Source organism: Prionailurus bengalensis, chromosome D1, assembly GCF_016509475.1.
Source record: "Prionailurus bengalensis isolate Pbe53 chromosome D1, Fcat_Pben_1.1_paternal_pri, whole genome shotgun sequence".
NCBI classification, from domain to species: domain Eukaryota; kingdom Metazoa; phylum Chordata; class Mammalia; order Carnivora; family Felidae; genus Prionailurus; species Prionailurus bengalensis.
The window spans coordinates 57,069,244-57,091,682 of record NC_057346.1 but is presented as its reverse complement, the minus strand read 5'-3'; the positions used below and the strand labels follow the sequence as shown (position 1 = coordinate 57,091,682).

The following is a 22,439-nucleotide window of genomic DNA, read 5'->3' as shown; positions in this document are numbered from 1 at the left end:
CTTCACTGAATTATTTGTTTTTTGGGTGTTGAGTTTGGTGTTGAGTTTGGTAAGTTCTTTATAGATTGAATACTAACCGTTTATCCAATATGTCATTTGCAAATATCTTCTCCAATTCCATCCATTGCCTTTTAGTTTTGTTGAGTGTTTCCTTTGCTGTGCAGAAGATTTTTTATCTTGATGAGATCCCCATAGTTCATTTTTGCTTTTATTTCACTTGCCTCTGGAGACATGTCAAGTATGAAGTTGCTGTGGCCGAAGTCAAAGAGGTTGCTGCCTGTTTTCTTCTGTAGGATTTTGATGGTTTCCTGTCTCACATTTAGGTATTTTATCCATTTTGAATTTATTTTTGTGTATGGTGTAAGAAGGTGGTCTGGGTTCATTCTTCTGCATGTTGCTGTCCAGTTCTCCCAGCACCATTTGCTAAAGAGACTTTTTTCCATTGGATCCTCTTTCCTACCTTGTCAAAGATTAGTTGACCATATATTTGTGGGTCCATTTCTGGGTTGTCTATTCTGTTCCACTGATATATGTCTGTTTTTGTACCAACACTATACTGTCTTGATGACTACAGCTTTGTAATACAGGTTAAAGTCTGGGATTGTGATGCCTCCAGCTTTGGTTTTCTTTTTCAACATTACTGTGGCTACTCAGGGTCTTTCGTGGTTCCATACAAATTTTAGGACTGTTTGTTCTAGCTCTGAAGAATGCTGATGTTATTTTGATAGGAATGGAAGGAAAGCTTCCAAACTCATTCTATGAAGCCAGAATTACCTTGTTTCCAAAACCAGACAAAGACCCCACTAAAAAGGAGAATTACAGGCAAATATCCCTGATGAAAGTGGATGCAAAACTTCTCAACAAGATACTAGCAAGTCGAATTCAACAATACATTGAAAGAATTATTCAAGTGGGATTCATTCCTGGGCTGCAGGGTTGTTTCAATATTCACAAAATTAATCAACGTGATACACCACATTAATAGAAGGAAAGATAAGAACCATATGATCTTGTCAATAGATGCACAAAAAGCATTTGACAAAATGCAGCATCCTTTCTTGATTAAAAAAAAACCCTCAAGAAAGTCGGGAAAGAAGGATCATATCTCAACATCATAAAAGCCATATATGAAAGACCCACAGCTAATACCATCCTCAGTGGGGAAAAACTGAGAGCTTTCCCCCTAAGATCAGCAAGGTGGCAGGAATGTCCACTCTCACCACTGTGTTCAACATAATGTTGGAAGTCCTAGCCTCAGCAGTCGGACAACAAAATGAAATAAAAGGCATCCAAACTGGCAAAGAAGTCAAACTCTCACTCTTCACAGATGACATGATACTCTACATGGAAAACCCAAAAGACTCCACCAAAAAACTGCTAGAACTGATCCATGAATTCAGCAAAGTCGCAGGTATAAAATCAATGAACAAAAATCAGTTGCATTTCTATACACCAATAACGAAGCAACAGAAAGAGATATCAAGGAATCGATCCCATTTATAATTGTGCCAAAACCCATAAAATACCTATGAATAAACCTAACCAAAGAGGTAAAAGATCTGTTTGCTGAAAACTATAGAAATCTTATGAAAGAAATTGAAGAAAACACAAAGAAATGGAAAACATTCTGTGTTTGTGGATTGGAAGAACAAATATTGATAAAATGCGGATACTATCCACAGCAATCTACACATTCAAATGCCATCCCAATCAAAATAACCCGAGCCTTCCTTTCTTGTGCAGTGGGCGCTGCAGAGGGCACTGCAGAGAATTGAGAAGACTCAGAACCCGGAGAGGAGAGATGGCCGAGTGAGCACTCTTCAGTGACTGTGCTTTCTGGAAGCTGTTGAATAAGGTCCCACACAACTCTGGCCACCCAAGACCCAAGTGAGACTTTGCAACCCCCAGAACTGAGCTGAGGGAAGTGTTGGTTTGCCCTTTACCTGGACTAAATGATCCAGGGCCACGTTATGCCGACATTCAAATCACTGCTTCTCTGCCCCAACCGCCACTTGAGCAGTTCCACTTGGTTTTCCCAGACCGCCTCCAGCTTCCTTCTCTTTTAACAAAACCCTCCTGAGGTCACAGAATATTTAAGAGTGGAAATGGCCCTGCAGATAGGTGAGTCCCTGATCCTTTCTTCACAAAGGAAGAATCAGGCGGGAATGGGATGGGAAACAGTTCCAGGTCAACAGCAGGTCGGTGCCAGAGTTAGTCCTGTGAAGCAGGCCTCCTGGCTCTGGCCTTGGACTTGGCTCAGCAAAGCCAGGACAGCTGGAGAATTGGGAAACTGCTTTCCACCTAGGGGAAAATCAGGCTAAAGGTTTATTTTTCCTCTCTCCATTTCTTAGGTTGATGTCAGAGACAGCTCTAAACTTCTATTTTCTTTTGAGGGCATTTTCTAACAGTTTCAGATGGACTGGTTACCAAACAGAGGCTCTACGTGGCTAGAAAAATGCTCTTTTCAAGTCATGACTTAAGGAAGAGATGGGCTGGGCACACATCTGCATGGAAAAGGTCATGGCAGCCAAGCCCCGTGTCCTGAGCAGAAAAGTTATACACCTCGTGCCTGGTAAAACCAGCTCCTCAGAAAACCTCAACAAAGATATATTTTTTTAATTATTTATTTTGAGAGAGTGAGAGAGAGAGAGCATGTGCAGGGTAAGGACAGGGAGAGAGGGAGAGAGAGAGAATCCCAAGCAGTCTCCAAACTGTCAGCGCAGAGCCTGATAAGGGCTTGAACTCATGGATCATGAGATCATGATGTGAGCCGAAATCGAAGTCAGACGCTTAAGTGACTGAACCACCCAGGCACCCAAAACAAATATTTTTTAATGAATGAATTAATGAATGAAAGGGTAAACCTGGGTCAAGCTCCACTTTTTCCCACAATGGACTAGTCCACAGGGTTTTCTATTTTCTTTTAGCATTTAGATTGATACAAACCATATTTCCCTCAAAGTTGCCACAATTCTGAGAGGCTATCCCCTCCACTGACTAAGCCCATGTAAGCTGGTCATGCAAGGTTTGCTGGGCAATCACAGAACATCAGAGACAGAAGCGCACTTAAAAGCAAGCAATATAGTCCAATCCCCATTTCTCCCAATATTTCAAAAAGGAGTGGCTTGCTCAAGGTCGCACAAGGGTTGAAGACAGAGCTGTACTGGAAGCCATATTCCTGGCTCCTTGCCTCTCCACCTTTTTTTTTTTCCTAAGTTTATTTATTTATTTTGAGAGAGACTGAAAGAGTGAGCAGGGGAGGGGCAGAGAAAGAGGGAGAGAGAAAATCTCAAGCAGGCTCTGCACTGTCAGTGTGGAGCCCAATGTGGGGCTCGAACTCACGAACCATGAGATCATTACCTGAGCCAAAACCAAGAGTTGGATGCTTAACAGATTGAGCCACTCAGGGGCCACCTTGCCTCTCTACTTTGGGAGAGGCACTGAAGCTCCCCTGTCTGGAGGCCCACATCATTCCGGGAATTGTCATTCTTGTTTCCCTCATTGGGAGTTCCTTAGGGCTGGAGATTGGCTCTGACTCATCTCCTACAAAACCAGCCTCTCAGTGGGACCCATCTTGCTTCCCGGTGTTTCCACAGACAGACACTGGAGCATGGCTGTCGACACCCACAACCTCAGGGCTTTCTCTCTAGCATTCCTGAAGAATCAGACAATACTTGGCTTTATGGAGACCTTACGATCCTGTTCCCTTATTGTTGCTGATAGTGAGGGAGAGGCCCAGAGAGGGGCTATGACCTGGCTAAAATCACACAGTTAGCAAATCACACAGTTAGCAAATCAGAACCAGCCCATCCAGAATGCTATAAATTGGGGCAGAAAGATTTTAACCCATCTCCCTTCTCTTAGAGCCCTTCTCATAATAGGGTGAGAGTCTCTACCTGCCTGCCCGCCTAAAGCCTGCCCTCTTAAAGCCTTGTCCCTTCTTGGGCTCTGACCAGCTCTGGACTCTTCCTTTGTGGCCTTCATACCTGAGATCTCTGCAGGGTGGCCCAGTTCTCCTGCAACCCAGGCCACTTCAGCTGCCCCCTTCTCTCCCCAGGTCAGCGCTGCCTTGATGGAGAGAACCATGTGGGGCTGGTCCTGGTCCCATTAAACCTCCCAGCCCTGCCCATCACTAGCCTTCTGGAGGCTCTCCCCCTGGAGATCCCACTCTGCTGGGGCCCTGAGTAACGTTTTTCTGGAGACTCCCAAGTGGCTAATTAGTAGCAACCACTGGGCTTTGCTGATATGAGAACAACAAGAATAACTGTCTTCACCGGGGCTCAGAACTGTGTGGTCTGTGGACATTTTCCCAGCTATTCACCAATAACTCGTATCCCTGTGTGATGGATGAGGAAACTGGGGATCAGAGGTGAAGGGATTTTCCAAGTCACACAGCAAGCCCAGGGCAAAGGGGGGATCTGAGGTCTTACATTTGCTAACTCTCAGACTAGTCTCTGAGCCAACCAACCACACAAATGAGGAAAAATTTGTGAAAACTCTCTATGTAAATGTGAAACCAGTCCTGTGCTAGTGGCCAGGGGATGGGGGTAGGGCCTTGAGTGTTTTGAAGCTAGAGAAACAAGTGTGACAGCAGGGAGCCACTCAGTTTCCCAGATCTTCACTCTTTCACACTCACCTGCCCTCTCTTGCTCAATCTTGCTCTTTGTCAGACACTTTATAACTCAGTCCAACTTCCTCCAGGAAGCCCTCTGTGATTTCATTTCCTCCAGCTCCCAGGGCTCTTGCATTCCTCTGGATTAACTAGGCCTGGCTAGCTATGCTGATCATTTTAAAAATAAAGAGAACTGAGGATCACCACTCATTCCATATTGAATGAAGTTGGCTGTGTTCTGGCTGCCTGACCACAGTGAATCGACACAGTCTAGTGGGGGGAGTCAATGGCAACACTGACAAGCAATCATATCCAGTGTGATGTGTACTACTATAGAGTTGGAGGGCTCAGAGGAGGGAACAAAGCAGGCTTGTATCATGGAACACATCTTTTGGGCTGGTTGTGAATTATAAGCAGGTGAAGAGAGCCCTTCAGGCCAATGAGGCAGAGACAAAGTCAGGAAGGGCTGAAAAAGCAGAGGTGTGTTTGAGGGGCAGATAGAAGAGAATTTGGGGTGCAGTACAGAGGGGAAGACTGGGAGTCTCAAAAAGTGAAGCTACAAAAGTTGGCAGGGGCCAGAGAGAGAAGAGCTCAAATTCCAGACCACAGAATAAGAACTCAGCATGAGACACTGGAGAGCCAGGGCCAGTTTTCAGGCAGGGGACTACCAGTCAGCTGCCTGTTCCAGAAAGATCACCCCCACTGCCAGGTGGAGAGCAGATACTAGCTGTCTAAAGTGGCTAGAGGCAGGGAGGCCAGCTGGGGAGCTGATTGATGAGAAAAGGAATGGGGAGAAGTAACAGCATTCCTGATGGCAGAAACCGCTGATGTTCCTGAGTGCTAACTTGTGTTAATGATGTGCCTGGGTGGTCACATGCTTCATCGCAGTTCATCTGAGTGTTGGTTTTCATTACCCTGGCTTTATAGATGAGAAAGCTCAGAAAGGTTAAGTAACTCAACCTGCTCTTGTCTCTCCTCTGGGCTGACAGTGAGTCACTGTTAGAATTCTATCCATCTCCAAGGATTAGAGAAAACATCAAGGGACTGAATGGCCAAAATTTGATAACTGTGCATGGAAGAATCCAAGCATTCTGGCTTGGGTGACAAGGCAGATAGTGGTGATGTTGAGACACGGGACATGGTGGTGGGCAGTGGGCAGTGCAGGTGGGAAGATAGTTTTGGAGGAAGATAATGAGTTTGGTTTTGGACATGTTGCATTTGAAGAGCCAATGAGACATTCAAGTGGAGATATCCAGCAAATATTTGAGGGATTAAGCCTGGAGCCCAGGAAAGAGCTGAGTTGCAGACAAGGACCGGAGGAAGCCTTTGTTTTATGGAGCTAAGGAGAGTGTGAAGTGAGGGGGACAGAGCCTTGGAAGAAACCAGCATGAGACAGGGGCAGAAGAACAAGAAAAATCTGTAAAAGTTGCTGAGAAAAAAATGCCCAGAGAACATGAAGCCACAATGATATCACAGAGGAGTTCCAAAGGGCACATGTGGCCAGCAGCAGTAAAGCCGCTGATGGGACCAAAGGATGAGAAGTAGAGACTGTCCAGGGGCCCAGCGAGGAAGAGGCTGCTGGTGACGTTGGAATGAACAGGCCCAGGGGAACCGTGGGTGTGGAAGGTTGGGGACTGAGTAAGTGCAGAGAGGAATAGACAGCATTTTCAAGATGTTTGGCTGTGAAGAGAAGCATGTGGTTGGAGGGCAATGAGGGGTCATGGAGGATTTTGTTGTATTTTTTAATTGGAGATATTTGAGCAGATTTCCCAGCATTTGTTGGTGGAAATAAGCCAGTAGAGAGGGAGAGGAGGGAAAAAAATGGGACAGGGAAGGATGGTCAACAGAGGAGAAGAGGAGCTTCAGGGTCCAAGGTCTGGACTCCTGGTGAGTCAGGTGTGGTGGGGGAGTTGGGAAGGTGGGAGGTGGTGGTTAAAAAAAGAAGGGGGTAAAAGCCAGTTTGCAGATTTAGCAGTGTCGGTAGGGGGGGGGGGGAGTCTGATTTCAGACAAGAGTGGTAGGAAAATTTTGTGAAGCTGTAGGGGCTGTGGGGAGTTTGTTCTCCACGCAATGGGAGCTGGAGCCTCTTATAGAGGTCTGTGCTCAGATCTTGGTGCCAGACTGATTGGGCTCAAGCCTGGCATTTAGCTTCTTGAGACTGAGTTTCCTCTTGTGTAAAATGGGGGTTTGCTCATTGAGTAAGTATCTCTAGAGTGCAAGCTCTGTGTTCGTGCGGTGCGGGTTGAGAAGAGGTGAATGGTGCGAGCTGTTGTCATAAGCATTTTCCACCCAAATCGCACAAGCCCTGTCCCTCTTGCCTGGCCTCTCACCTGGGGCCGTGGGAAGGCTGGTAACTCTCACAGTCCAGGCCTCTTGCTCCTTAGAAAGGGGGGAGGTCCAGATATGTCTCCAGGAGGAGCCTGTGCATCTCAGGAGCTTTTCTGGGCTCAGAAGAGAAAACAACCTGGCCCTCTGAAGTTCCCACCCAAGCAGAGGCCAGCTGCCTGTGCCACCTCGCCCTGGAAAGTCCATGACATTCTGTCTCTCTGTCTCACCCCTACCGCTCTTCCCCCTCACTGACACAACGCTCTGACAGACTCGAGAGGCTGGAAAAGGAAGGTGCCAAGGGGGAAAGGGAAGTTATAAATACATTCAGGGAGAGCCTAGGCTGCCTTTCCAGCTGTGGGCAGGAGGCCATTGAGCTCCAGGGAAGGGAGTCCAGAATCAGGGCCCACATGGGTGGGGCCTCCAGCATTCTCATCCCTGTCACCATCCTCCTGCCACCAGGAGGCAGGGTGGCACCAGCTTTGGGGGTTCAAACCCTAGCTCTTTCACTTATCACTCCACTTGGGCAAATGACTTCACGGTCTCTCTGCCTCTGTCTCCCCTGAGGGAATGGGGAGCACCAGTAAAAGCACCAGCAACAGTGGCTGCAGTGAAAGTCTAGTGAGATACTCTAAGTGAGAGTATTTTGCAAGCTGAAGGGCTGTGAGGAAGTTTTCTATTGCCATCACCACCATAGCCACAGAGAGGCCACTCCCCTGGATGTCTTCTCTTCTAAGGTTTTTCACCTTGGAAGGGTAGAGGCAGAAGAACTGGCTGTGGAAACCTCCCTGAGGGTATGGCCAGACTGTTCAATGCTCACAGACAAAGGTCTGTGTAGAGAACTAGGATATGATTCTGACCTTGTCCATTTTCTTCCTGGAAGAGTCAGAAGGAACACTTGGGGCCGGGGGCGGGGTGGGGGGGGGGTTGGCAGTTGGCAGTGGTCCTTGAAGGGTGAGTGCTAATCCTGCAACAAAGGGAGGAAGGACATTTGTCCAGGGGGGCACTGCACATGTACAAGTACCAAGACGTAAGTGTGTCTGGTAAGCTCTGGGCAGGGGACCATTGCAGGTGGGGAGGCTGGTAAGGTAGGTTGTAGATAACGAAATGACAAACATCAATTTTAGGCTAAAAAATAAACTTTGCTCTAAGGAGCAAGGCTGGGTGCCATGAGATTGGGGTTTAAAGATGACTCTGGGAGAATGGGGGGAATGAATTAGAACAAAGAAACTGGAATCACAGAAGAGCAAAGGGACTGCAAGAGTTTGGAGGAATTAGGAGTGGAGTCAGCTAAGGTGGTTGGGGAGAAGGAGACAAGAATATGAGGGCAGAGACTTGCTGTGGGGAGGGAGTCTGGGATGGGCCTGACTCCAATGAGACTGGGTGCTTAACAAGGGCCTGGCAGGGGCAAGTCTCCAAGCCAATGATGAGCTCTTGCTGAGCTGGAGGTACCTGGGTGACCCCCAGAAACAGGTGGACATCAGGAGGGGCAGAATCTAGGAATCTGCTGGAATTTAAGCCCTTTCTGCTGTGAAAGGGAAACATGAGATTTGAGGAGGAAAGTGACACACCCAGACTCATTCAGATGGTCATCAGTAGAATAGGCCTGGACCCCTGTCAAAGGTGCTTAACTCAGTACTCAACTCTATTCAACCCCACGGCTTAGGGACAGGTAGACAGATGACTGAGTCCTCAAACTAGCTGTCTGACATAGTTAAGTGCCATGATTCAGGACACAAAATCTAGGGTCAGACTGTATAGGTTAAATACTGGTTCTGCCTCTTAGCAGCTGTGGGCGAGTCTCTAATGTCTCGGTGCCTCAGATTCCTCATCTGTAAAGTGGGGGTTATAATGGGTGATTGGGAACATTAGCTGAGTCAATGCATGTAAAGAACTTAGAACAGTGTTTGGCATGTAATGAATACCAGCCATATTTATTATATCAGTTGTATAGTTGGGGAAACTGAGGCTTAAAAAAATGAAATAGCCACCCAGGGCCACATAGCTAGCTGTGGGCAGAGCTCAGGTCTACGTGGCTCCAAAGACTGGATTGGTTTGCTTATGCTGAACTTCCTTCCCTTGTGGCTATTTCTGGAAGACGGTTGATGTTTTTAACTCAAGAGACAGGAGTCCCCAGCCTAAGGACCCTTGAGGAAGAGATTCTGTGGTCCTGGGCTCTGATTCTGGGCCCTGCTCAGATTTGGTAGACAGATTCACCCCACCCTTGCCAGAGACCTGGTCTGCTCTATTTGGGACATCTCAGGCCTGGTCTCTCCCTTCTTCCAGTAAGACTCATGTGTGTTTCACCCAGAGGACAAAAAAAGGGCAGGCCTTTAAATAAGTACAGCACCACTTTGCTAGTGAGAGTGTTCTAGGCATGAGTGCCAGAACAGTCAGAGTGAGCAAATCTAGGAAGAGTGTATGCCGAGTGGGAGAAGTAGGTGTGTTTGGGGTGGAACGTGAGAAGGAGAGAATTGAACAAAATGCAAACTGACAATGCTCCAAATAAACAGCACTGATGGAACCAGCTAGCCTGTTCCAGCTGCTCCTGAGAGTTAGAACAGAGGCAAGTTGGGAGTCCTGCCCTGGCCCAGACTGGGCCCTAATGCCAGACAGAATTCTATTTGCCCCAGCAATTCTCACCGGAGCATCTGCGGAGGGCCAGCCTGGCAGAGATCAGCTGCCTGTGCTGCTCTGCTTCCTGTCTTCCCTATCTGCAGGCTTACAACCCCATCAGGGAGGAAGTGACTCATCTTCCTAGATGAAGCATGCGGCATGCTTCCCCGGCAGCTGGCATAAACTCTGCCCGAGTCACAGAAATGAATCCTGGGGAGTAATGGGCCCTTGGGTTTCTGTAGATAACCCATGCGGTGCTGCTGCATTACTTTCCAGAGCAGTTGCCTCAAGAGGATAAAATAACAAGTAATGTTGACTGAGTACCTATTACCCACCTACCAGGCCCTGTGCAAAGACATCCCCTTATTAGTCCCATCCTACAGATGAGAAAACAGAGGCATAAAATCACACAAGGATATGGAGTTTCAGTTTGGGGAGATGAAAAAGTTGTGGAGACGGGTAGTGGTGGTGGCTGCCCCAAAATGTGAACGTACTTAATGCCACTGGATTGTACACTTACAGTGGTAACAATGGTAAATCTTACGCTATGTGTATTTTACCATGATACAAAACAACTTACAAACAAGCAAAGAATTAAGTAACACAGTTACCAAGTAGAGAAGCTAGGAGTCACACCCTGAAGTCCTGCCCCAAGGCCTTGTTCTTGACCATTTGCCATTTTGTCTCATCTGCAAGTGGAGATACTGACCTGGCTGAAGACTACAGACAGACTGGGGCACAGGCCATCAGGCTGGGAAAGATGGGTTTATCCTGAGGGCCGCTGGGGAGAGCAGGGGAGGGCAGGGTTTTAAGCAGGGAGGGATAGCATTAGATTTAAGGATTGGAAAGATCCCTCAGGCTTTTAGGAGGAGGGGCTGGAGGTGGGGAGGAAGCTGGGGCAGGGCCCAGCCAAGAGCTGTTGGTGGTCTGGACTAGGGTGGGGACAGAGGAATGGGACGAAGTGGGCCAGTTTGAAAGACTTGTGAAGCAAAATAGAAAGTTGTGGAGGGGAGGGAGAGAGGCAGGAGCAAGCTGTGACTGGTCTCACTGGGCTCCTCCTGGCCTGCCCACTTCAGCCTCCTCTGACAGTGGTCCTTCCACTCCCTTTCCCTGACTGGAGTCTCTGGGAGGAAAAGCTCAGGGCGCAGCCTCCTCTCTGGTCCCCAGGGGGCAGTGTTGCAAAGCCTTCTGAGAGTTGGCCCTTGCTTCAAACTACCTGCAGTGGGGGGCAGATGCTGGCTCCCCTCTGTCTCTCCTCCCAGCCTTGGCTGCACCCTTCCCCCACGTCCTTTTTTCCAGGAGCCAAATTATTAATAACCATAATCCCTCATGCCCCACACTTGACACTTTACAAAAACAGTGATACATCGATAAACTCACGTGGTTCTTCCCCAAAGACAAGAGTGGGGAGTGAGACCCTTCCTTTTATCCCTCCACCACCATTTTATACTAAGGAAACTGAGGACAGGCAGGAAATGGGATCTGACCAATGGAAGGTGTTAGTGGCAGAACCAGGGCTAGGAGCCACGGGCCAGCCAGTGCCTGGTCTAGAGCCTGTGAGAGGGCACCACCCCACAGCTCCCATAGCTGCTCACAATGGTCACCCAGCCTGCCTGCCTGCGCCCCAATTTTGCCCTGCAGTTCCCTCCCACCTCAGGGGGCCTTCTCGGTGATTTATTCCCATGGGGTTTGTCAGTCAGGTCAGACTGACCTGGCACGCACCTGCCATGATTTACTTCTTCCTCATCCTCTGTTTCCAGAATTACAAGAGTCATCCCATTACCATCGTCACCATATTAATAATGGCTCTCGTCTGCTCAGCTCTTAGAACTTAGCAAGTGCTAATCTGAGCCTTATGACAGCCCTGGTCACCCAGCCAGGTCTTGGGAGAGTTTATAGTCTGCTGGGATAGGGAGGCTATGCATGTACCAAGTTGAAGAGAGGGTGAGATGGTCGGGTTTATTGCAGATTTGCCTGGAGGTTTCCTGTTATCTCAGATAAGGAAACTGAGTCTTTGAAATCTTCTTACTGGGTCAGTTTTGAACTATCTGATGGCCGAGCTCATGCTCTTTCTGGGGCTTGGGGCTGCCACTTTCAGGGAGGGATGCAGAGTTTCTAGCATAGTATTCTCTCCAGGCTAAGGGGGAACCTGGTGGGAAGTGGATGCAATTGGACCCAGGGAAGGTTGTTGTTGGGGCAAAAAGTCTTCCTGGGGAGGAACCTCCAGGGTGGTGTAAGCTGTAAAGAGCCCACAGCATGGGCTGTGCAAAGCTGGCTGTGCTGAGCCAGGGCCGGTGGGGCTGCATGGCCAGACCAAGTACCCACCTGTCTGTAGGCCTATCCTTCTCCTCAGATGATTGGGGAATTTCCTATGTTTTGATCTAAAAGCTGTGCCAACAAAGAGGGATAAGATCCTGAACCGTTGGCAGGAAGGGGTCTGTTTCTCATCCACCAGAAAGAGAAACTGAGGCCTAAGGAGAGTGAGTGACTTCCTTGTCATCTCACCAGGCCTCAGTCTCCCAGTCTGAAAAAGGAAAGGGATAGATTAAATGAGGTCCCAGTTTCTTCCCACTCTGACCTTCTAAGCACCATGTGTCCATCCTTGCTGTCCTTGGCTCTGATCCCAGCCCAGGCTGTATATTTGACTTGTAACTCTGGGCAAATCACATGGACTTTCTGAGTGTCAGGGTCTTCATGGTGAGATAAGTATGACACAGCCTTCCTTGGGCAGATTAAATGAGCCATGCATGGGAGCATGTCTGTGTAGCTTGGGTTTTGACTCCAGGCAGTGTCCAGAGGCAGGAAAGGCTGAGACTCTGACTGAGGTCCTCACTTGTCTGCCCAGCCAAGGGCTCATTTATAGACATCCGCTCCCTGGCTGCCAGGCCAGAAGGGAAGTGGGAGCAGAGGTGCTGAAATAGCAGTTTGGAGCCTTTTTCAGGAAGGAGGCACTGGCTACCCTTCCCCTTCCCACCCCTGCCCCCCATCTTCTGGACATTCTCACACTGATATTAATAACAGTCCCAAAGGGGGATGGTTGGATGTCATGATCTCCATTTAACATAGGAGAAGACTGAGACCCAGAAAGGGGAAAAGACTTGCTGCAAGTCCCATAGCTAATTAGTGACAGAGCTGGGACTGGAACTGGAGTCTCCAGTCGAGGACTCAGGACTATTCCCTTACACCCAAAGTCAGATAGTTCTATAAAATGAAGTGTGCTCTATTTTTCTGGGTTTGCAAACCTCCAACATGGGTTGGCTTAAAGAAGGGAAAGGCCTGGGTTCTGCAAACAGACCAGGGTTTGTGAAACGGCATCAGGCTTGGCATGAGACACAGGACTGTGCACACATCATGGGGCCCCAGAAGCCTCAGAGCTCTGCAAACTGTGCTGGGCTATGCCAACAGCATGGGACTCTAAAAAAGGCAACAAGTTTTGCAAACTGTGGGAATTCACAGATGGTGTTGCCATCTACACACACCATGGGGCTCTGTAAAATGCACAGGGCTCAGCAAACCCCATGCTGGCAAGTAGTAAAGCTGGGGTGCCAACCAGGTTGGCTGAACAAGCTGGGACCACCCACAATGGGGCCTCACTGCAGGATTAGCCCAAGAGCCATCTGAAGACCTGTTAGCCTTCCTCTGAGAAGCTCCTGGGTACCTGACCCTTGCTCCAATTCCAAGCTGAGTTCAGGAATATTCTTGGACCAGACTGCGTCAGCCTGTGCAGGCTGAAGTGATGAATGAAGAACACTCATGTCTGAGGTTCCTGTATGTTCCATGCCTTGTGGGGTGTTGTGTGTTGTACATTGTCTCACTCAAAGATTGATGACATGAATGTAGCCTGCCAAGCTGGTCCCAGCATATTCCCAGACCAATCCATGTATAGAAGTTTTTCAAACCTCTGAAACCAACATGGAGGCACCTGAGCTTCCAGAAAGTCTAAAGGGACCTTCTCTTTCTTAACTATGCACCTGCAGTTTGGAATCTGAAGGTGGCACCTCTGCTGGTCTCTGTGAGGACTCACAGCGCTGACTTCAGTCTGAAGGATTTAGAGAAATAGACCCAATTGGTTTTCTCAAGCAGGAGCCTCAAGCTGAACGGGGCCTGGTCTTTATATCAATCTGAGTCAACTATTGACCTTTCCCAGTATAGTGGTCATGCATTCACATTTCTGGTTTCTTAAAGACTCAGTCATGCCACAAGTACCTATTGAGCGCCACTCTGTGTCAGGATGCACATTGATTATTTCAAATACTCCCCACTTCCCACTAGCCCCTTCATATAGCCCCCAGAGCCAAGTGGGACTGATGTCTATTTCTCTATCATTGCACCCTAAAACTTGGATTCCAAACCTACATCCCCATTTCATGCAAAGACCCTATTCCTGGAATTGGTTCAAGTTCACTTCTGTATCTTGGATTTGGGGAAACCCAGAGGTCTTCCTCAGAAAATGCTGCCTGGGTAGAGGGAAAAGCCTGTTTCAATGCATGGCCCTACCACCTACTAGCTGGGTGGTATCTGGGCAGTTGCTGAGACTCAATGCCTCATCTGTAAAATGGGAGAATAAATGCTTGGCCTATGAGGCCAATAGGAGGACCCAATGGGGTCTCATGTGTGAGAATGCTGAACTAGCTGGAAAAGGCAAGCAGGTATGTTTTCTCTTGCTGTCCTGTTCTGAACCCTGGCTTCCTTCTCTGAGCTCCAGACCTTCAGGCCTTTTTTTTTTCTCACTCACTGAACTTGCACAGCAGCGCTACAAGTGCGGGGCCAGCTGTCCCTTCTTTATGGATGAGGGAAATGACACTCAGAGAGGTGCAGAAACCTGCCTGAGGCCACACGGCCAGTGAATGACAGGACTGAGAAAGAGGTCCAGGTCTGTCTGGCTCCAAGGTCTCCATCTTCAGCCTGCAGTCCAGAAAACTCTGGAAATGTCATATTTACCCTTCTGCTCCCCAACCCCCTCCACCAAGATGCCTGTACTTTATGGAGCTGCTACCATGAGTTCCCCAAGGCGGGCTGGCCATTGTGATTCCTGGTGAATGGACTTCCTCTTGGCTCTGGATCCTCAGAGCTCAGAGAGGAGATGGGGGTTTGGTGAGAGGGGATGAGATCTTGCGGGAGACAGGGATTCCAGGGAGGGGGACAGTGGGGGGGAACAAGGGCTCTAGATGGGGCTCATGGAGGGCGACAAAATTTCTGTGAGGGGGGGACAAGAGCTTGGTCAGGGACAGACTGAGAATGGGAGTGTAAGAAGAGACTGGAGAATCGGGACTGAATGATCCCAGGGCATGGGGATCATTGAAATTCCCTCTCCCTGCCATCTCTTTCCTGCTAACAGAGGAAGTGAAAATATCCAGGGGAATGCTGAGGTATGAGGCTGAGGGGAGGCGACACAGCAGCCTCCTCCCATCAGTAGGGCTGGATCTAAACAAACCCAGCCTCCCACAGAACTCTGGCCCTGGGCTGTCCCAGCCAGGAATCAGAGGAATTCAGAGAGACAGAGACAGAAGGAACAAGTGGCTGCATGAGGCAGGCACTTGGAGAGTGGGGTCAAGTTTTGCAGGAATTCCTAACCCATCTTGGAAGAGGTGGCTGCGGTCCAGTGTGGCCCAGGCGGCATCAGCCTGGTGCCTGGAGTCTCCACATTAGCGCCTCCCTTCTAGAAGTGGCTCGCAACTGCTGTCTCCAGGGGCCTCCCGATAAGGTCTCACTCCCTCTCTCCTGCTCAGCTCCACTCTTGAAATTGAAATACGGGCTGGAATTCACTGCACCCCAAAAATCATGGGACCCAGGATAGGTAAGTCTAGATGACGTAAGGAAGGGGCATTGGGAGGGAGTCTGGGGGCTATGTTCCCAGTGTGGAGGGTGAGGAGGTTGTAGAGCCAAAATGGGTAAACTGGGGTGAAGTCGGGTGGGATGGGGGGCTTGGCGTTCCCCATGCAGAGCCAGACATAAGGAAATATAGTGAAGGTGTATTGAATGAATGAGTGAATAACCAAAGGGGCAGGAAGGGATACTGTTTGCTCAGCTGGAGGCAGGGAACCCAGCCTATGCTCCCTGATGACACAAGGATGTTGAAAGGGCGGTGCAAATTCAGGCCACTGAGCCCCTCACCGAGCTGAGCCCTGTTCTCCCTCTGAAGTAGGCAGAGATACAGACAAAGCAGAGAAAAACACAGATAAAAGTGTAGTCAGAGACAGAGCAAGTCCAGAGATATGCAGTCAGACAAAGGCTGGGACAGAAGGGCGACAGGACAGAGGAGAAGACAAAGACCAGCAGGTGTCTGCAGGAGCATGCAGGGAAAGGGAGGGAGGTCAGCCCCAGAGAGCTGGCTGCAGAAGAGACAGGGAGAAATGAAGAGAAGCAGAGATCATGTGGGAGAGAGAACCAGAGACAGAGACAGGAGAGAGACAGGAGACCTGCCACGAAGAATCTGAAAGATCAGCAGAGAAGAGAAACAGGTTCAGAGAGAGACCTGCAGAGCCAAGCCTGGAGTGTGACTGAAGCACCGCGTGGAGATGGTGGCGGTTCTGTGAACAGAGCACCCAGTTGAGCATTTCTTGGGCAGGCAAAGGAGGAGGAGGAAACAAAGGGTTCTTCAGACAGGGTGGCCCTCCGGGCTTGCTGCCCTGTGGTGATCACTTCTGGCCTCTTTCTAGCTGTCTGTCCTCCTCCAGCTGTGTTAGCCTCACCCCCACTCAGGCAAGACTGAACTTGCTCCCTGTCTCGTGCACGCGACAGTAAGGGCTTTGTGGGCAAGCTGACGCACCTGGGGACCATGGCATGGCAGGAAGGGTGGGATGGATGCTTCCTCTAGGGACCTCACAGGAGAGATGACAGTGAGATCAGAGTTGGACGGATTGGTTTGGAGATGGGTCACTGACAAACCAAATTCCCCCTCAGCCTTGGCTCATGGCAGGATGGGAGGGTTGGTGATCTTATAGGTATGGGAAGAAACTAGAGACTTTGGCTGTATTGCGCTTGCCCCCTGCCCCACTGTTATTCTGACCCCTGCAGGGCTCAGTTCTGGAATATTCTCTAGCTGCCCCCACATCCCACACATACAGCAGGAGGCTGACCCCAGCATCTACCCACTGGGCCACCAAAAGTCTTGCTTCCTGAGCTCTAACTTAAGCTGAGAGGCTAGTCTTCCTCCATGCTCTCTTTCTGGTCTGAGGGCACTCTGAGGGATGTGGGAATTCAGGTGGGGCTGGGTATAAAGCCTGGATCCTGGGAAAAGAGCAGGGACCAGCTTTCCTGAGGGAGGGAGGCAGCTCTACCAGCCAGGGGCTGACACACAAAGAGCAGTCAGGGTCAGATCTGGCTCTTGGCCTAGCCCCACCACCAACTCACCACATGTCCTTAGGCAACACGCAGAGCTTCCCCATCTGTGGGGGAGGAGTTGGAGAAAACGATCTTCCAAGGCCATTCCCATTTTGTGGTTTCAGAGAAGCCACTTTCCTACTTCTGCCCCTTTGCTCAGCTTTTACCTCCACCAGGAAGGTATTTGTCCATTTTTCTTCACCCATTCTGGTGAAATTTGCTATTTTCCTCCTTCAAATTTGCCAACTCTCCAAATGCCAACTCCTCCAGGAAGCCTTCCAGACCAATTCTCCCAGCTGGAAGTAACCTTTCTCATATATGCTGTTTCACTTTTCTTTTTTGAGGTTCATCTTTTCTTGTTCCTAATATTGTTTCTGTTGCTTTTGAACCCCCCTGGGTTCAAAGTGAGCCAATCTAGGGCAGACAGGTAGGGCAAGGGAAAGAACCAGCAGTCCTGGGTTAAAATTTGAACTCTGTATCACTGGCTTTATGAGAATGAAGTGACAATCTCTCAACCTTTCTGATAGTTGAGGAAACAGATGCTCAGAGAGGGCAAGTGACTCACCCAAGGTCACCCACCAAAGGAGCAGCAGAGTGGGGGCCAGAACCCAGGTTGTCTTGATGCCAAAGCTCTTTCCTTTCTCTGCCATTACCCTCAGGGCTCCCACCTCCCTTCCACAGACCCCACACTAGTGAGACTCCACCCATTTGGGCATTTCTCCACTGGTTCCAGACAAAGCAAACTATTCTCTGTGCTAGTGACTGGGGAGTAGGCAGGTTTGGGGATGATTATTTCATCCCAGGCTAGGCCTTGCCTACTGGGCCAGATCTCAGGCAGCTGTGAACCAGATGTCAAGCTAGCCTAGAGCCTACAATTGGGTGCCAAGCATTCAATGCCCAGTCTGCTTTCTGAGACCCACTGTCTCTGTGCAGTAGATGGAGGGGGTTGGCCAAGGTGGTCGTTTGGTCTCTTCCTGTACTGAGAAGCTCAGTCTTCTGTGTCTGCAAGGAGCAGTGCAGCAAGGGCCTCTCTGTAGGGGAAGAGATCTCCCCATCAGTGTTAAGGGAGCCTGGCTATTTCCAGGGTGCCAGCTTGAACTTCAGCTGCACCCTGGGGGTCAAGAAGAAGTAAAGACATAAACTTGGTTCCAGCCACCCCTTATATGCTACAGCCCAGAGCCCTAAGCACTAATGCTTGAAACAATGGAGAACAATGCCAGTCTCACCAGACTGGGGGCTCCCTGGAGGTGGGGCCACATTTGATTCCCTTCTTAAGGGCCCAGATCTGAGCACAGGCTGGGCAGAGGCGCGGCATTGGGAAAGTCACGGTACATAGACTGTCCTCCTTCACTCCATGCCTCCCCCATGACATTCCTTCCTTCCCTCCAACCTGTTGTGAAAGCCTACTCTCCTTGAGGACAGGAGACTCATGATATGGAGTGAGGTTGGGTATGATAGGGCTCCAAGGAGTAAATGTAAGCATGGAGAAATGAGCTGGGACTCACGGTTGGGGGACCGAGCATGGCCAAAGTCAGTGGCTACCTGTCTCTGAGCCTCATTCTCAATGTTTTAAGCTGAAGGAGACCGACCTGAATTCCCTGTGGGCTCAAGGCTTGCCCTCCCCCCAGGCCCTCCTCATTATTTTTAAGGTCTTCTTGGGTTCAGATAGGATAGCCAGGGCCAGAACTGGAAACAGAAAGTCCCAGCACAGAGTGCCTGACCCAGCTTGGAAACCACCAGAAAGTGCTTGGCCTCCTCCCCACCCTGCATGGATCTCCTTCAAGAAGCAACAGCTGGAAGGCTCGCAGTAGCTGGACCTCAAGCATGCTATTGTCCTCCCAACAGACCACCCAAAGTCCTGCTAGCAGGAATTTCCCAAAGATGGCAGCCAAGCCCTTCGTGGCTTTGACTCTTCCTCCTCCAGGAGCCCACCAGGCCATGCTGGGAACTGGAGCACTAAGGGGGCCCACTCCACCCCCACCCCAACCTGGGCCCCTCCTCTCCAGGCCCTGGCCTTCCCTTCGCCCTCATCCAGCTTAGCTGAATTCAACAGCCATGTTTTTAAGCTGAGCCAGGTCTTGAAAGATAAGAAGTGGTTTGCTGGGGAGGAAGGACACTCCAGGCTGAGGGTACAGTACGTGCAAAGGCTGAGGGGTGAAAAGAACAGGATGAATTTGGGGAAGGGCAAGCATCTACGGGGCCAGAGAATAATGTTCGCTAGGGGTGGGTAGATGAAGCGGGAACAGTTCCTGGGGGCCTTGCCCTCTTGAGGCTGAGGTGTCGGTACTCACATGTTGCGGATGGGGTGGGAAAGGAGGAGGGGGCTAACTGTTGTTGAGGACTGCAGTGTACCCGGCACAGCATTTTCCTTCAATCCTACAAAAAGGCCACGAGACGGGCACTCTTCTCTCGCTTCCAGAGAAGGAAAATGAGGCTTACAGGGGTTACATAAACTGCCCTAGGTCACATAGCTACAATGTAGCAAAGCAAATATTTGAATCCAAAGTCTTCTGACCCAGAGGGTTTCAGCAGGCACTTGACATGATCCCTCGGGACACAGGACGGGACAGGCTCTGCCCTAGGGAGTTCACTGCTTAATCAGGGGGACATAAGTAGTGCAGGAGACTGACCAGCCCTGTGGCCCAGAGCAAGGGCTTAGGCAACTGGCCCAGGAAGGGGTTTTATGGAAGGAAAGACAGCTGGTATGGGCTGCAGGAGCTAGGCAAGAAGGACCAGCAAGCCGAGGGAATACAGAGCAAGGAGGTAAGAAGGGCTCGACGCAGGGGTTGGCCACACTGGCCTCCTTCTACCCCAGCACTTCCAGAGAGAGCTGTCTGCTTGTTATGAGGGACAGATTACCCAATACTTGCCGTGGGGGATATTTCCCTTCCCAGGCTTGGGCTGTGGGGGCTGTGTGTGCATTAGTGCTGGAGGCTGGTGGATTTTCCAAAAACATCTTGGCGCCTTTGGAACACTGTCCCCTCCCCTGACCTTGGCATCTGACCACAGTTCCAGGGCGGGTTTCTCCTTCGCTCTGTTCTCTTCAGGTGGGGCACATGGCAGAGGCGTCTCATTCTTACTGGGCAAGTTGCCCACTTGTGGTTTCTGTTACCTTCTCTCCACTCATGTCTCCAGACAGCCAGAGATCTCGCTCCAGCCCATATCCCCTCATGGGCTCTCCTGGAGCCCGTGGCCTCCTAGGCATTTCTCCCTTGGTGCCCCCTGGCCACCCCAAGCTCACCATGGCCAAGGCTGAGCTCACCACTCAGTACCACCCTATAATCCTGGCCTTCAATGTTGGCATGTCCAGATGCAGAGCTGCGCCTCTCCCCACTCCACCCCTGCCCCCAGGATTCCTCAGCCTCCTGCAACCCCCATAGCTGATTTTCCATGAAGTCCTGCCCATCCTACTTCCCACTGTGGTACCTTGGCTTGTTACTCTCCATTCCCACTGCCACTACCTGACCCAGGCCCCAGAGTCCCTTGCTGCTCTGGACCCCACCCCTGCCTTTGCCCTAATCCCTGCCCACCACCTGACTTCTCCACTTTCCCTGCAGAGACATGGAGGTCTTCCCAGGAGGCCAAATCGGACCTCATCCTTGGGCTCAGAACAAAGCCCAGCCCTACAGTCTGGCATTCAAGGCTTGTCAAGTCTGGCTCCTCCAAGCGCTCTAGTCTCACCCCCTCAACCTTGGCCCCAGGGCTCCAGCTTTGTCAGACTGTTTGTTCCCTGAGCATTCTTTGTGCTTTGATACTTCTGCCCTTTTCTCTGATGTTTCTTCCTTTAGGAAGCTTTCCAGAAACTTGCAGTCTAGGCCGGGGCCTCTGCTCTGTTTCTGTAGGCTTGAAACTCCTTGTATCACATCAGTGAGCACATTTCACTGTGATTCTGTGTTAGATGTCTGCCTCCCCCCAGCCCCCCCCCCCCATACATACACTGGGAGCTCCCTGAGGACAGGGACTGGGGCTGCTGGCCTCTGGGTCCCCAGAGGCCTGCCTCAGGTTGCTGTCAGGATGTGTGGAATAAATCTTCACTGTGACTTCTAGAACCAGCAGAGACCAGTTCTTCCCATATGGTGACCCTGGGCAAATCATAGCGCTCTCTGGTCCTGTTTCCTCATTCCTCAAAGCGTTAACCTAGCCCTGGCTTCCTGTCCAGTGGACTCCCCAGGCCCAGTGTTGCTGTGAAGTCACAAGCAGGTGAAGAGAGTCCATCAAACAGACGAGACAGGCACCCCCCCCCCCCCCCCCGTCAAAGAGACTCCAACAGGGCAAATTGCCACATGTAGGCCCAGAAGCTTGGACCAGCTGAGTGTTGGCATATGAGAATGTGGGCCCAGTATTGCCAGATCTGCTAATCTTTCAAAAAGAAGCAAAAAAATCTGGAGTTTATGTCAAGTTTCCTGTTTTTAAATGTTGGCAACCAGCTGAAAAACACTGAGAAAGCAAGCATTGTGCAAGCCCCCCAAAATGTCTAGAAGTCAGATGTACCCCCCCCCCCAAGGCAGGACTGCCATGTGCCACACCACTCCAGAGGGCACCATTCACTTTGTGGTGCACAGCCCACACAACTGTACATGGGCCTTTGGCCAGGGCCTCCCCATTGTAACCTCTGCCCTGTACTCTATCTCTGCTAGTTCCTTTGGTGGCTTTGGCAAAAAATGTGGAGGAGAGAACTTTCGTTCTCTTGCCCAGGGAAGTTATTAGGAAAAAAAAAAAGACGTTTGAATGCAGCTGGTGAGATGGGTTGGGGAGAGGACAAGAAATGGCAGAGGGAGGCATCCAGAGGGGTCTGTATTGCTTCAGGGATCAGAAGGAGGTGAGAGAGTGACACCAGGGCTGAGTCTCCCACAGGAAGGAGTATGAGTTATTCTGGGGCCTGGTGACCACACCTGGAAATAGATTCCCTAGTGAGTTTGGGGCAGAGGCTGACGAAATTGCTACTTGTGGGACATCCTGATATTGACAAAGGGTGTTATCCTGTGTGACCCTCACACAGGCTTCAGAGACAAGGTTTAGTATTCCTATCTTGCAGAGGCTCAGTGAAGTCTACTTGCTGGCCCAAGGCCATACTGGGTCTAAGTGATCTTTGATCTTGCTCTCTCTGCTGGAGACAGGCTCTTTCTTGAGAGAAAGAGTCATTGCCCTGACCCCCCCCCCCCCCACTTAGTTCTCAGGATGTGGAAACTGTCACATTTCTCAGCAGATCCCTCCTGAAAGTTCAATTCTGGGCCTTGGTGATGAGTCCTGAACTCCCACCATACTTAGGTCCCCCAGAGTATAGGACTTAGATCCCCACATGTCCCCCTTCCCTCATTATGGTTGCTGTTGGGGGCCCAGGAGTCAGATAGATCCAGGTTCTGGTCCAGGCTTTCCCATTTACCAGCCCCAGGACTCTGGGTAAGTTGCTTTCCCTCTGTGCCTCAGTTTCCTCCTCTATATCCTGGGGTCACAACAGCTGTCTCAAAGGGTTGTCTGGAGGATTGGTGAGGGAGCCCAGCCTAGCCAAGCACAGCACATAGTATTGCTTGGTCTGTGATAGCCCCTCAGACAAGCTCCTCTA

The 22,439-nt window shown here is 50.2% G+C and overlaps 1 protein-coding gene across 3 annotated transcripts in view; it reads left to right on the top strand.

Annotated features, from left to right (window-relative positions):
* Window positions 1-15,033: 15,033 nt before the first annotated feature.
* SLCO2B1 (solute carrier organic anion transporter family member 2B1) overlaps window positions 15,034-22,439 on the top strand; it is a 56,755-nt gene continuing 49,349 nt past the window's right edge. For all 3 annotated transcript variants that reach the window (XM_043580236.1, XM_043580235.1, XM_043580233.1), the window contains exon 1: window positions 15,034-15,350. In XM_043580236.1, the coding sequence (XP_043436171.1) occupies window positions 15,335-15,350 (16 nt within the window). In that variant the 5' untranslated portion in view covers window positions 15,034-15,334. The remainder of the gene's footprint in view (window positions 15,351-22,439) is intronic.